The sequence below is a fragment of the Harmonia axyridis genome, chromosome 3, assembly GCF_914767665.1.
Source record: "Harmonia axyridis chromosome 3, icHarAxyr1.1, whole genome shotgun sequence".
Taxonomy (NCBI): domain Eukaryota; kingdom Metazoa; phylum Arthropoda; class Insecta; order Coleoptera; family Coccinellidae; genus Harmonia; species Harmonia axyridis.
The window spans coordinates 37,403,154-37,418,154 of NC_059503.1; the positions used below are offsets into that span (position 1 = coordinate 37,403,154).

At 32.9% G+C, this 15,001-nt stretch overlaps 4 protein-coding genes across 11 annotated transcripts in view; 2 read left to right on the forward strand and 2 right to left on the reverse strand.

Annotated features, from left to right (window-relative positions):
* Positions 1–3,650, forward strand: part of LOC123676160 (phosphatidylinositol 4-kinase alpha) — a 25,287-nt gene extending 21,637 nt beyond the window's left edge. Inside the window, exons 23-29 of the mRNA XM_045611884.1 lie at positions 85–205; positions 268–455; positions 514–690; positions 746–925; positions 981–1,227; positions 1,953–2,112; positions 3,104–3,650. Coding sequence (XP_045467840.1) covers positions 85–205; positions 268–455; positions 514–690; positions 746–925; positions 981–1,227; positions 1,953–2,112; positions 3,104–3,329 — 1,299 coding nt within the window. The 3' untranslated portion in view covers positions 3,330–3,650. The remainder of the gene's footprint in view (positions 1–84; positions 206–267; positions 456–513; positions 691–745; positions 926–980; positions 1,228–1,952; positions 2,113–3,103) is intronic.
* LOC123676163 (zinc finger Y-chromosomal protein-like) lies at positions 3,646–7,059 on the reverse strand. Of its 2 annotated transcripts, none has more exons than XM_045611890.1 (4): positions 6,850–7,059; positions 6,445–6,796; positions 6,100–6,367; positions 3,646–6,042 (listed from the first exon to the last, which is right to left on the reverse strand). In XM_045611890.1, exons 2-4 carry the CDS (start codon positions 6,467–6,469, stop codon positions 5,070–5,072), a joined length of 1,266 nt encoding a protein of 421 aa, XP_045467846.1. In that variant the 5' UTR covers positions 6,470–6,796; positions 6,850–7,059; the 3' UTR covers positions 3,646–5,069. The 2 variants fall into 2 exon arrangements, with proteins under 2 accessions (XP_045467846.1, XP_045467845.1); XM_045611889.1 differs by having other exon boundaries at positions 6,100–6,360; positions 6,850–7,058.
* Positions 7,060–7,748: 689 nt separating this feature from the next.
* LOC123676164 lies at positions 7,749–12,348 on the forward strand. Of its 2 annotated transcripts, none has more exons than XM_045611892.1 (3): positions 7,749–7,893; positions 7,954–8,328; positions 12,096–12,348. In XM_045611892.1, the coding sequence occupies exons 1-3, from the start codon at positions 7,878–7,880 to the stop codon at positions 12,299–12,301; spliced, it is 597 nt and encodes a 198-aa protein (XP_045467848.1). In that variant the 5' UTR covers positions 7,749–7,877; the 3' UTR covers positions 12,302–12,348. The 2 variants fall into 2 exon arrangements, with proteins under 2 accessions (XP_045467848.1, XP_045467849.1); XM_045611893.1 differs by having other exon boundaries at positions 12,108–12,348.
* LOC123676161 (protein strawberry notch) overlaps positions 12,339–15,001 on the reverse strand; it is a 31,576-nt gene continuing 28,913 nt past the window's right edge. For 3 of the 6 annotated variants that reach the window (XM_045611888.1, XM_045611885.1, XM_045611886.1), the window contains one exon: positions 12,339–13,131. In XM_045611888.1, the coding sequence (XP_045467844.1) occupies positions 13,043–13,131 (89 nt within the window). In that variant the 3' untranslated portion in view covers positions 12,339–13,042. The remainder of the gene's footprint in view (positions 13,132–15,001) is intronic. The other 3 variants (XR_006746859.1, XR_006746860.1, XM_045611887.1) reach the window with 3 other exon arrangements.

The window sequence follows — 15,001 nt, forward strand, 5'->3', positions numbered from 1 at the left end:
CTTATCATTCATAAAAATTTTAATTGTGGAGATTTGACAATATTTCACATTTTTCATGTCAAATAATATTCACCATTGTTTCAGATGGGTTACGTCACGGAATTCATCAAATACATTGCTAATAGATCTCAAATAGTAGCCCACCAACTCATATGGAACATGAAGACCAATATGTACTTGGATGAAGCTATGACAAAAAAAGATCGTTAGTATTCAAAGAAGAAAGTTATCCTTTGTGAAAGCAAATATAAATATAATTGATTTCAGCTCTCTATGATGTGTTGGAAATTCTAGTGAACAACATCATACAGAATTTTTCTGGAGCATCAAGGCTTTTTTATGAAAGAGAATTTGACTTCTTTGAAAAGATAACAAGTATTTCTGGTGAGATAAAACCTTATCCTAAAGGGCCAGAACGTAGAAGGGCCTGTCTGGAATGCCTAAGCAAAATAAAAGTGAGTATTTACGCTTTTAGAGCAGCATGAAATTCATAGCAACCTATTTTATATCTAGGTTACTCCAGGATGTTACCTTCCCAGTAACCCTGAAGCAATGGTCTTAGATATTGACTATAAGAGTGGTATTCCGATGCAAAGTGCTGCCAAAGCACCATATTTGGCAAGATTCAAAATAGCAAAGTGTGGATTGAGCGAGATGGAAAAGATGGCTATGGCGATCTCTTTGAATCAGGTTCAATATTTTGAATTAATACTTTTACTATAACTGTAGACTGTGTTCATTTTAGTGGACTGAAGAACAAAGCATGGGCCTGGAAACATGGCAGTCTGCAATTTTTAAGGTGGGAGATGATGTAAGACAAGATATGTTGGCTCTTCAAGTAATTGGAATTTTCAAAAATATATTTCAAAGCGTAGGATTAGAATTGTATCTGTTCCCTTACAGAGTTGTAGCAACATCACCTGGGGTAAGAGTAACAGCAATATTCATTCAACAGAAATCAACATCCATCGATTTTTTAGTGTGGTGTTATTGAATGTGTTCCAAATGCTAAGTCCAGGGATCAACTTGGTAGGCAGACTGATATTGGAATGTATGAATACTTTTTGAAAACATATGGAGACGAGAGTACCAAAGAATTTCAAAATGCGAGAAGAAATTTTATAATATCAATGGCTGCATATAGTGTTGTTGGATTCTTATTACAGATCAAAGACAGACACAACGGAAATATTATGTTGGATAAAGATGGGCATTTAATACATATTGGTATGTTATTGAGCCTAAATGGGCTTACCTCAAAATTATTTTTGAGGCTAAGTTTGTTCTTGGAATAAATATCTGTTTTGCGTAAATAGTGATAAGAATAACTGTTTTTATAGCTTATGCCATCAATCAGATGGCCTTGAGTCTATATCTTAAGAATTCATTTTTATGTTGCTTAATTTAACATAAGATAGGTATTAATTTTATAATGGAATATCTAATATAAAAAGTGCACCTTCATTATTGGAAATATAGGATGTTTTCTTGTTGTTTTAATTAATTTTATTATACAGGGTATTCCATTGATAAACGGAAAAACAGTTATTAGAGGACACCGAGTCGGTTCTAGTAATACTCCATTTATTGGGACTGTCTTAGTTACAGGGTGATTTATGAATTTTGCTCATTTCTTTTCGAGGTTATAACAAGTGAATCACCCAGTATATTTTCTTTATATTTGGCATATATCTTTCTTATTCAAAGCTTAAATGAATCACTTAATGATCACAAGTAAACTCCAGGTCCGGATTAACAAAAAATTATGAAATGATTGTATCCTTTAAACAACACCCTGTATATCAAAATGATGAAAAAACGTTTTGAAAAGATGTGATCGCGTCTGTTGTAGTAATAATAATAAGATCAAAGCATCTTATAGGTCTCACAGAGGCCTAGGAGAGTTGGGATAGAAAAACATAAAACGTTTAATAACGATTTTATATTTATAGATTTTGGATTTATGTTTGAGTCGTCACCAGGTGGAAATCTTGGTTTTGAGCCCGATATTAAGTTAACTGATGAAATGGTCATGATTATGGGTGGAAAAATGGAAGCTGCACCTTTCAAATGGTTCTCTGAACTTTGTGTTGAGGCTTATTTAGCCGTCAGGTAATTTAAATTCAACAATGTAATATTCTTATAGATCACTTATGACCCATAACAACACAACATTTAAATGCATGGAGTAAACTTACAGACATCAAAGTAGCGTGAATGCGATGTTAGAAGAAGACTGAATTCAACAAAATCGAAAGTTATAACATCCAACCATAAAATCAGAGAACTTTCCACATACTAAAATAGACACCAGCATAATAAATCGCACTAATATATGCTTTCAATATTGTTCCAATAAAAAAAAAATTGGGAAGGATAAGGGGTTAAGGGCATAAGCTTCCAATTTCAAATATGCAAGGATTTACTTAATTTTGAAAATAGAAATCGACAAGTGGTAGGATTTTTCTTAATTATTATGATTTCAGTACTCCATTCACTCTATTCACAAATTGTTAATTTTTCAATGAAAAAACCGAATCATGGATTTTCCTTTTAGTCACACCACTGAATGAATAATCAAATGACCTTTTATTTGATATATCAAAATCCATATATTACCATTTGAAAAAAAAAAGAGTTGTGGGGGGTGAGAAGTATCAAATTAAAAAATGGATATCATAACTTGCTCTTGAAAATAAAAGTCGTTGAGTGCGAGGATTTTCCAATAAATTTTCATAAAAATTATGGGTCTGTTGCGTAACTTTTTTGACATGCCACATGGGCGTAGCCAGGTTCAATTTTGGGGGAGGGGTTTCAAGATTTAGATTATCGACTGCTGCTGTGCTAAGGTTGATCGAGATATGCTGCACGCCAGCTTGCCTCTTTTTATTCTGATAAATGGTGACATCTTCATGTTTCGTTGGGTGGGGGTTAGTGAGTTAACCCCCTCTGGCTACACCCATGGAACGCTGTACCCATAAAACTGTTTCTAGTTGGATGGAAGAGCGAAGTCGATAGCCTTGGCATAAGATCAATAGAGTTTTCTATCTCTATCACATATAGGTTCACTTTTAAACATAATTAAATAATTTATTATTTCTAGGCCTTACCAAGATGCAATTATTACTTTAGTATCATTGATGTTGGATACTGGACTTCAATGCTTTCGTGGACAAACAATCAAGCTTCTTCGAGGTAGATTCAGTCCAGGTGCAACTGACAGAGAAGCAGCAGCATATATGTTGCAAATTATTCGAAATAGTTTCCTTAATTTCAGGACTAGGACATATGATATGATACAATATTATCAAAATCAAATTCCCTACTAACCATACCGTATCAATAATGCATTTATCTTCCAGATATTTAGAAAAATTTATATCTAAGTCATTTTAAGATAGTTCCAGTGTTTGAAATTTGTAGTTATAACTTTTTAATTGTCTAGTCGTTGGATTTTTAGGACTTTTTAATTCTGTTAATCTTTTGAAATATTATCTACTCCATTTTATTATATATTTTCATCTATAGGTAATAAGTAATTACTTAATTTTTATAGTCAACTTGGTATTTTATTGATTATAGTTATAAATAATATTGAATGAAGATTTATTGAAAGTTATTTCAGGGTGAAATAAAATATAATGATTAAATTTGTTTCAATAATATATCTCCATCTGAAAAATATGTTATGTATCCAATACATCAAAAATTTTCATTTAACAAAATTCAGTTGCTCTGTTGGCGGCTACTTTACATACAAAGGTATACAAGTTGATGAATATTTTGATGGTAAAGTAATGCAGTGTTTTTTCATGGAAATGAAAGATCTTAGGTTGGAATCCACTGATATGGAAAAATATTTCTGACCCTGACGTAATGTTCCTCTATTTCTCTGTTGGGTGAAAACTTAACTGTGCCTAAAGTTCAACACCATAACAAATTGAAAAAAATTGTGGGTCAACTCATTAATTTCGTACAAATTCTTCACTTCTAAGAGGAAAAAAATTTATTTCCACATGATTGATCTATATTTTTCTTCAAATTATTGTGAACAGAATCACTTTTTGCAAACAATTTCTTTCAATAGCCAAAGTTGCTTTATATTCCTTTGCATTCAATTGAACATTTGTATGGATTTGGATGAAATTTTTGACCAGTTCCTATATTTTTAATCTCCAGATAAGTTCAATTGTTTTTTTTATCCCAATCAGACACTTGAGGACCCTTCATAAGCTTGGAATTCATGATATTATTAGGAAAACTAGTAGAATAGTAACATAGTGTAAATTCATAAATATCCAAATTCAAAAGTGTACTAAATCGGCTTGTTGTTATTTAGAAACATCAGACATATAAATAAGCCTTTTTTGGAAAGGAGAAATAAAATCTGATCACAGACTTTCACTACTGATTTTTGTATTTCAAGCCACTAACTTTTTAGGGCACTCTACGAGTCATCTAATAATTAACCAAGAAATATACCATATGTGATAATCCAATTTTAAATCAAAACCTGGGTACACATATACAACACCGTCGCCCAATTAATCTAGACTGTAATGCTTAAGAAAAAAACATCAAAACATTCCATGGGTTTTCAGTATTCTAGGGTCACATCAATGTGATTTCATGTCTGTACAGGTCTGCTGAACATTATTGTGATTTGTTTTCCATTGTTTTTTAATTCAAATTGTGTTGAGAAAGTTGATGATACCCGTTAAATAATAGTGCATAGACAATTGGCTGCTGTAGTAACATCTATCTTTTTGTAGTACTTTACAAAAATAAACTAGATTTTATGGAATTTTACTGAATAAATCTCTCTCATATCTTTAACCGCAACAAAAATTATTGGTTGAAGGTGTTACTGTACAAAATTTTGTTGCATATTTATTCTATACAGATGTCATTAGGAATATATCTCAAAAAATGGAGTACAAGAAATTTAGAAAATTCTTGTTTTCACTTTCAGATCAACTTATTTCCATATTTCTTTGTGAATACAAATTACATTGTCACATAAAAAAATTGTAGAGCATTAATAAAAATCGTCTTTTTCTCAGTAATTTTCAAGAGTTCATTTCATGAGCAGTAATCATATGGGCATTTTCAATATGTGTCTCCAAAGCCTCCTTATCATTACTGCAGAAAATACAGATTTTACACGAGAATTTCTTTGCTTTCAAATGAACCATGCTAACATGTCTCCTGACATCAGTTTTCCTTGATGAAATATAATCGCACAACTGACATTTGTGAACCCTAAGATTTTTATGAACACTATCGATATGTTTTCTAAGATTACCTTTCTGATTTGCACTGAAATCACATATATCGCACTTGAAACTCTTGAGATTGACATGTACATTATCTATATGTGACTGAAGATTAACCTTTTTACTTGAACTATAATTACACAACTCACATTTGTGGATTTTAAGATTAAGGTGGACATTCTCAATATGAGTTTGAAGATGAATTTTACGAAAAGAACTATACTCGCACCATTCACACTTATGTGGCCTCAAATGACTGTGAACACTATCAATGTGCCTTTTTAAAGCATTCTTCCAACTAGAGCTGTACTCACAGGAATCACATTTATGTTTCCTCACCTTCATGTGGACACTGGTTATATGAAGCTGCAAGTCATTGTTACGACTTGAGCTATAATCGCAAAAGTCACACTTATGATTCCTTGTGTTTTTATGCATTGTAGACACATGCTTATTGAGGTCATATTTCCAACTGGAGTCAAATTTGCAAAATTGACATTTATACTTCCGGAGATCCCTATGAAAAACATCCTCATGTATTTCAAGAAGAATCTTGCTATGTGAACTGAAATCGCAAGCTGTGCATTTGTAATACTGCATAATAACTGGATTGGAGGTGAAATTACATAGATTACATTCATGGTTTCTCAGATTTGGATGAGCTGTGTCCATATGCCTTCCCAAGTCTTCCAAGATATATGAAAGGAAGTCACACTGGCAGCATTTAAAATTTTCTTTGGATTTATTCAGGTCATTTGCACTTTTACTGTAGAAGAAATAATATAAATAATAGAAAATTAGGAATATTTCTTCATTAACTCACTTATCACAAGATGCTTCTTTTTCATTATATTTACAAACTTCAACATTTGCTAGACTATTTATTCTATTAAAAAATTCTTTATCCTCGTTAGTTTGCATCAATTCTATAGTAGATTCATCTTTATCATCTATTTCTTCAATCTTCACCTGTTCAACAAAATCTGTTACAATAAAGTTATTTTTAGAACTATCAGTACAATCAGTTATTTCTTTCTTCATTTCTCCACTATGGCACGAAAAGTCTTGTACATTCTCATTCATCCTAAAACCAATTTTCACAAAAATATTTTCCCACAAATGAAAATAACTGAAATTTCAGACTTTTTCCATTAACAAATAAACATACTTAGTTTTGAGTTTAAAATCAACATTATTCATTTTCAATTCTCTTTTCTGGAAATGTTTGAGCATATCCTCTCTTAAGATTTTATTAACACCATTTTTTTTGTTATCCATGTTATACGTGCGTCGATTTTTCAAAGTGCTTCAATTGAAATATATAATGGGCACATCAGCACTGACCAAATATAGGAATATCATAGCCCTCTTGAGTATAAAATATTTCTCTTGGGTAGACGGTTGCGGCTATATTATTATATTTTTATACCATTTGTCGTATTTCAGAATGACTTCCATTTTCTTAGATTCGTTACAAAACCTGATTTTCTAAATTATTTTTCCGATAATACCAATAAAACCTAAAAATGTGAAACAATTAAAGGAAATTGTATATTCAAGATTAGGAACTTACTCCATGCTTGAATGTTATTTATTAACTCATTATTCATTATAAGCTGGATGTTTATGACGAATTTTTGGAGTCAACCACTGCATTAGATAAGTTTTGGATTATCCATTTATTATATCAAAGATGATCATAACAAATTTATGTTTATAACTCTGAATTCTTTCTGATTTGATGTATAATTTTCTATAGTCAACCAAAGAAATTAAATAGAAGTTTTTTGGTCTTCACTAAAATTTCATTCTATCCAGTGCAATTTTATTCTATTGGAATAAGAGTGCCAAAATTTTAAATTTAGAAATATTTTGGCACTTGTAATAAACATTTCAGATAAACAAGCATTACTAGTCTTCAATAGATACGCAGAAAATATGGGTAAAGGAGGCAAAGGTGGAAATAAAGGAAATAATCCTCCAGCAGATGTAAGAATTTTTTTTTTCTATTTTCAGGAGTGTGTCTCATTTTATTAATTTTACAGAAAAAAGCCGCAGCTGGAGGTGGTACAACTAAAGGAGCGGAAAGCAAAACCGAAACCAAACCTCAAGCAACAAAAGGTGGAAAAAAAGGTAAATAATAGTCTACCAATTATAATTGAGTTATTGAATGTTAAATCATCGTTTGAACAATGGGAGTAATTTTGGTAATTTTTTTTTCAGGGGGAAAGAAGTGATCTGATTCATTCTTTCAGAAGAAAGATAACTCAAACTTTAGTTTTGTTAAAGGAGTTGTAAATATCTTTAATATGAATTTGATTTTTTTCTATATATCTTACTGCTGGAAATCTTTTTTTATTATGTTTGAATAAATCTTGTTTGACTGAAATGATTGCTCCTTATTATTATTCAAAAATAAAATATAAAATTAGTTTCTTCAGTCCAGAAAGACTAAGAATTATTGAAAATAACAATATATTCAAATGATTAGATATAAAAGTTATACTTTAATACTTCTGATACAGAAAATAATTTGCGACAAGGGAAATTCATTCCCGACGAACCAATAAATTTGTCAATGAAGTGTCAGAAGCACACCAAATGGATAAATTTCCCGGTGAGTCAGATTTCATGGTAATATTACGATGAAAACATATAAATAGTGTTTTATCTGCAGTACGAAACTACATCGACATGTTCGAAATGAAAAACTCCATCAACCCTTTCAATTACGTACGTAACGAGACAGCAAGAAGAACTAAGAAAGATTATACCACAAAAGTTCACGTTTTGGAGAAACCCTCAAAGAAAATTGATTTTCATCTAGAAGGGCCGCTGCATGTGTTAAAAACAACAAAACAGAAAAGGTCCAGGATACTGACGATACCAAAACCACCTAAAGTAACGAAGCAAGTGGAAATTCTGGACGCCATGTATGCTTCAAGAGAAGTAGAAAGAAGATCATCTCATACCGACTTGAGCAAGTTATTCAAGACGTCGCGCAAGCCACATCCCGTTCTAACCGAAAACGAAATTAAGGATATTCAGAAAAGTGAGCAAATTTTTAGTAACTTTAAATTTTTAAAAAACTAGGTATCTATATGGTGACCACTACAAATTTTAGCAATTTTTCTCCACCCAAATTATTCGAACTGTGTTTCAAATTTTTATAACCAAATATGCAACATTATTATCCAGTTCAAGCTTATCATATCAGCTTGGACTTTTTCACCGTCCGCTACTAAGAAATGTCCACCGCTTCGTCCATCTAAAAAGAATCGTAAGTTTATGAGCATTCGAGAAAATTTTCTGCAAAAAAAAAAAAACCAATCGAACAGTTATTCAGGAACAATTAATGCTTCCTTATACAACGAATCACTGAAAGGTCAGCTGAAACCTTAGAATATACCTATATAGATTATTATCTAATGTTCTAAGGCTTCATTGAAAATTCAGAAAATTGTGACGATTTTCAGTGGAAAAGGAAGTTGCGAGGATGACGGAAATGCAGATTCACAAATAAATTGAAAGATAACTAAAAATTGTATAAAAAAATAATAAACGAAAATAAACTCAACAACTATATGTATGAGAAGAAAATTGCTGATATAGGAAAAAATTATTACAAATGTATATATAGATGCTAAGTGGCCAATGAATGGAACAAAAAATTCCTAAATCCCAAGACAAATTATGCATCAGAAGAAACAAGAAACGGAAAACGAAATAACCGAACTAAACACAAGCAACTGTCACGTCCGACAGCTCAGTAAAATATAGTACTGTATACAGTCCATTTTTCTCACAATATATTGTTTATGCGTGCGTATGAAGTCAGCGAAATATTTGATAATATTTTGTTAAATAATAATTTATAAATTGCGGTCAACAACGATGACTTACCAAATACCAAATACTTACAAATCTCAGCTCTTCACAGGGCCCTTGGTGCGGGTTATCAGCTCCAACATGCTAGTTTCAAAAGCGGTGTAGAAAAAACACTAACAGCAGTGGCGTACCCAGACATAAGCCTTGGGGGGATAAAGAAAAAAATTTTCAATTTTTCCTTCTTTTGAAGAAGTTTTCCAAAGAATTTTGCTTACTCATAATAGATTGTGAATGAGGTTGTTACATATAATGGATATTCCTTCTGGGGGGGGATATATCCCCCTTATCCCCCCCCTTGGGTACGCCACTGACTAACAGAATACGAAAGCGATTAATAATGCGTGTTTCAAAAGCGTAAAAATTCAAGAAAATAAAGCGGAAAGTCAAAAGAATATTAAGAAAAGCCAAGCATTATTTTGGCGAACTAAGTACGAATCAATCATCAAATCTATATTGAATCCATATGTATCTTGCGTTATGGACCGATCCATCAATGTTGACATTGTCTACGCGCAAGCTTATTATTATGATTAATATTTAGAGATCGCTCGAATTCATAATCTAAAATCTTACATCAGAGAAAGACCAGAACCCCTACAAATATTTTAGTACATAAAAAACGAATATATCAGTCAGCAGCAGGGATAATAATCAACAGTCTCAATATATACCTTAATGAAATCGATTTAAACATAAATTTTGCAAGACAATAATATATAAGAATAATTATAGGTGGAGTTTCAACATCTGACAAATAGCTTAATGACGGTATGTTCTCATAAGCAGACATTTAATTCCTGGTGTACACAAACCATCTACCTAATTCTAAACCGATTTCATGCAACAAATGCCATCAATTCTATAACATCCAGGGAAAAATATAAACAACAACTAAATTGTAGCAAATTCCAAGAGCAATGAAAAACACATCTCCCACCAAAATTCAGTGTACTAATCATCCTACTTGGTCTGCCAAATGCTAGAAAATTGATAAAAGCATCACTGTATATAAAGTACCCAATAATGGTGAGAAACTTCAATTCAAAGCAGACAAAAAAATAAATAAAAGATTTTCTTCAAACAATGGCTTCAAGAAAGGCATTACATATTTTTCCAATAATTTTCGTTTATAACTCGAAAATAAAAGGTGGCTAAAAATGAATAAAACACTATTAGTTTCTCAGAAAAAGAGAACGAGAATGGGGTATCAGATTTTGTCTAACTCGTCTGATTTCAAGTATTGAAGTTGTAGTACTGAAACATCGAAATTTGACCACCGTACATCCCCAACTATTTCATTGAATGGTAAAAAAGTGTAACCAAATGACCAATCAATAAAATACCTAGGTATTCCAAATAGACTATGAAGTTTTTTGAGTTCATAGTGGACGTAGTATTCTGCTGAAGTTTAATTAACCACACTATAAAATTAGCAGATTCTTTACTAACTTTCAACGAACATTTCTACAACGAAGTAATCTTAAGATATTCAACATATAAAAACTAACCATGATTGAGTATGTTCATCCAACATAATACATATGTTAAATACAAAAAATCAGTGTTGAAGATTATGGAAGTGATGAAAACATCAGTACTAAGAAAAAAAAAGAGGAACCCCTCAGTGCAATAAAATACATGGTAATAACATACTATGGTAATAATTACCCAGTCTCAACATAACCAAACTAGCGTTTAACAGCTGTTTCGTACTTCATGCAAAGCATTGAGATAGAATAGAGGGGGAGTCGACATCTCGTGACTTAAAGCGGTACGAGTACGCCATTTTGGATGTAGATCTCAGTCAACTTTTGACCAATAACATTTCATAGTAGTGAACAGATCCGTATTCACAATGGCTGCGTTCAGCTGACACAACAGTTGTAAGAATTTTCGGTGAACGAATCTGATCGAGCGAATGCCCAACATGTTTAGTGAGCGACTTTGATTTACGCTCACTAAGCTCAACACGTTGTGAGAACTGTCAAAAACAGAGGTTTTAGAGGTTAGATATTTCCTAACCGTTCAGAAAACCGCTTTCTGATCACTTTAGGATCTGTGAGCGCTTAGTAATCAGATTTGCAACTGCTCTTTCCGCTGAGCGCAGCCAATTTTTGCATATCTGCATATCCCTCTTCACCATGCTCTAAATATAAAAAAATGTATATGGCAGGATATGTTATACATTATTTGAAACAAAAAATTGTTTGTCAACAATGCTGTTTATAAAGTGATGAACATGGTTTATTTTTATATTTTTTCGTGAAAGTGTACTTAATCTGACCCTGATCTTTCTCCAATTTTAGTAAAAGAATTAGCCCCGCCTACTGGTCACTTTTTTTAAGCACGATAACAGCTCATAGCGTCTCCTTCTATTCTATCTCGATGATGTAAAGGTCTTATTTCTCTCTCACAGCTGTCAGTGCTCGACACACCGTAAATTCGGGGGGAATGTCAGGGGAAGGTGGTGCGACGGCTTGACGCTCTTTTTTTTGCTACTGGAACAGGAAAAATATGGACTGGTATGGTTCAGAGCCGTACCAAGCTCCAGAGGGTGACTGGAAAGCATTGATTCCATAAGTGATCTCATCCACAGAGAGTGGATCATGGTTTTTTTGTTGAAATGTATTATAGATTCATGATGGCTTGAGTCGATGGCCAATCATAATTTTTATATACATATCAATAAAAGACAGTTATTATTATCAAAATGTTCCTAGGGATCCTGCTTAGAATCCCTTTAAATTTTCACAATTATTATTTCTTTAAAATGTTTTAAAACTAAAAAAATTTTGTTACTTATATAGAGTTTGTAATCTGTTTAAAAACTCTCATGTAATCTATAAATGGTGAAAGTGTATTCGCCAAAACAGTTTTCAAAGTATTCTAGTTATAAAGTTGCGACATTTATTTTCAATCAATGTAAACTAGTCTATTCTTCAGATGGCAGCAATCATGATGAAATTATGTCCATACATATAAAAAAAATGAAGGAAGGAATAGAACGTCTACAGGAAATAACACAGAAATTCAATTGTACAGAAACATACAAAGAAGACGTGGAATATCTCATTAGGAACGTGAAAAAAGCCATCAGCAGGGCTGAAACGAAGAGTAAACAAAGCGATTGCAAGTAGTACATAATGTGAAAGTGTTCGAAATAAAACACATGTATTGTGGGTAATTTTCATTTCTTTTTCTGCTTATTTAGCGTTTGAACACATCCAAATATACATAAGATATATAAGCAATTTTGCTTGAAATTAGAACACACCAGTGAAATGATTATTGTGGTTCTTGAAATATCAAAATACATTCCAGAAAAGTGTTTATTTTAGGAACTTGCAACATTCACGAAAGCAGAAGGGCTTATAGCCATTATTACTTTCAAGGCTACATATCAAATTGGTGACAAATCACAGGAAATTTTTAAGTTAAATTAATCAATTCAGCAAAATCTGACAACTCCACTGGTGTACTAGGAAATAAGCTGAATTTGTTTTGTATAACGGAATTATTATAAATTGAAAAACAACTAGTGTTGGCATGTGTCATTTGTGTTTTGGTGTCCTTTATCATCAACCTGTGTATTTTGATATAAGAAAAAATCATTAAAAATCTACGTTTATATAAATACATTAGACATTACCTAAAATAACTATGTCACAGATTTTTCTCATATTTTTTTTTTCGATAATTTCTTGGAAATATTTCGGAACCTCAACTTTTTTCATCTAAAATGAAAACAAATATCAATCATTCAGTTCTACATATTATACAGTTACTTTTTCCAACGATCTGTTCGTTAATAACTGTCACTTTTTTTTAGTAATACTTGCAGCCCTGTGTAAATCCATTTTAAATGATATTTGTAGATCCTACGGGAATTTTTGTTCGTCCACTTTCTCTGCATCAGATGACAGCGCCTCTATCAGTGCATCAACACAATTCTTAGGTATCAGTGTACCTGTAAAAATACCGAACATTGAAATATGAAAATGCTGCAAGTTCTATGAAATTATTTATTATTTCCTTCTATATGTTCTCAGTCTAGAAATACTGGTGTGTTCACTGATTAGATTTTGTTTGAGATAATTCAGGCGATGCTTCCCGGGACTGCTGATAATTCCCTTTTCTTCCGTATGCAGTGCTATATACTAAAATGGTAATTTTCCATGAAAGACAGTGTTATTGGATTGTAACTCCATCAGACTTGGCGTAAATAAATCCAAAAAGCTATAAAAATATGGTAGTTAGAGTGAGGCTACTAAGTTTCCTTGTGTCCCATTTTAGATATCAAAATTTGTTCGAAAGTTAAAAATTATGAACAAAGCAGTGTTTTTTTATCATTATAATTCCAAGATTAAGTTGAATAGTCAAGTTCCAAAAAATTCAAATCGTTAGATTTTTTTGTTTAAGTTTGTGGATAATATATGTTTAGCCCAAACTTGTTTTGGGTGCATTTAACATCACATACATAGTCCAGCTAATACCATTATATATTAACCCATTTAATTAGGTTAACAAAAAAACAACACATTATACACTATATCATTTCAAATTAGTGCATCTGCATAGGTAACGAATACTTGTATATGAAATAAGTGATTCACTGAAATTGTCTTTTGGAAATTTTTATGAACTACCTAAGAAAAGCCAAGGATGGTTTTTTTTAATGGTTCGTTGGCTTTATGTTATTTATTTATTAGCCAGAACTATTGTGGGCACCCACTTTCTCACAAGGATTTTCCTCTCTCACAAAGCAGGTTTTATTTGGTATATCCATTTACTAATGAGCTTAAGATGATGATAACTACGAAATTAAAAAGCATTTCAAACAAGCTGCCAGTTTTATCTTAAACTTTTCTGTTACGTCGTGAAAATTTGTTGTTTGTTGGCGCCACCTGCGGCCGCGGTATTACCCGGTCGGTAAAAACCCGGTCGGTAATCCCGGTCGGTAAACAAACATCGTCATAATTAATAATAATAACTTTCTCAAGTGTCAAACTCGTTCGTCGCTTTTGGGAACTCGACAAGGTACCTGAAGTGCTACCTTTAACTCCTGCAGAGAAAGAATGTGAAATGCTGTATCGCGCTGATGTAACTCGTGACTCCAATGGAAGATACACCGTTGGTTTACCCTTGTCATCTTCTCGGCTGGGTACCTCCGTCAACGTGGCGACTAGGCAGTTTATTCGGTTGGAACATCGTCTAGACAATAACCCTGCTCTTCGTGTCGCCTATCATGAGTTCATGCATGATTATCTCGAAAGTGGACACATGGAATTGGTTCCTGAATCTTCTGATTGTCCGCGATATGAACCCTATTACATCCCTCATCATCCTGTACATCGCCCTGACGACCCTCCTACTAAAATTCGAGTGGTTTTCAACGCCTCTTGCGCATCTGCTAATGGAAAATCCCTCAACGATCTTCTTCTTACTGGCCCGAAACTGCAAGCGGATATTTTCACTCTTCTGCTTCGCTTTCGTCTACATCGATATGTCTTCACTGCCGATATCAGACAGATGTATCGACAGATCTTGATAAGCTCTGAGCAAAGGGATTATCAACGCATAGTCTGGCGTTTCACCAAACAGGAACCTCTCCAATATTATCGCCTTAACACCGTCACTTATGGAGTTTCTTCAGCTCCCTATTTGGCACTTAGGACCCTCCGACAGCTAGCTTCGGACGACGGACCCAAGTTTCCTGCTGCTAGGCAGGTTTTGCTAGATGAAATATATGTCGATGACATCTTAACAGGTTGTTCGTCCGAGGCTGAAGCTCTTGAGTTACGTCGACAAGTTCAGAATCTGCTCATGGCGGGCGGTTT

Excerpts from the sequence above, each read along its gene's own strand:
- LOC123676164 (XM_045611892.1), top strand. Across the intron at positions 8,329-12,095 it reads AATTAAGGATATTCAGAAAA|TCTATTCTTCAGATGGCAGC; the intron begins GTGAGCAAATTT and ends AATGTAAACTAG.
- LOC123676163 (XM_045611889.1), bottom strand. The coding sequence starts at position 6,554 with ATGGATAACAAAAAAAATGGTGTTAATAAAATCTTAAGAGAGGATATG. Across the intron at positions 6,361-6,444 it reads GATTTTAAACTCAAAACTAA|GATGAATGAGAATGTACAAG; the intron begins GTATGTTTATTT and ends AATTGGTTTTAG. Across the intron at positions 6,043-6,099 it reads AAAGAAGCATCTTGTGATAA|TAAAAGTGCAAATGACCTGA; the intron begins GTGAGTTAATGA and ends TTTCTTCTACAG.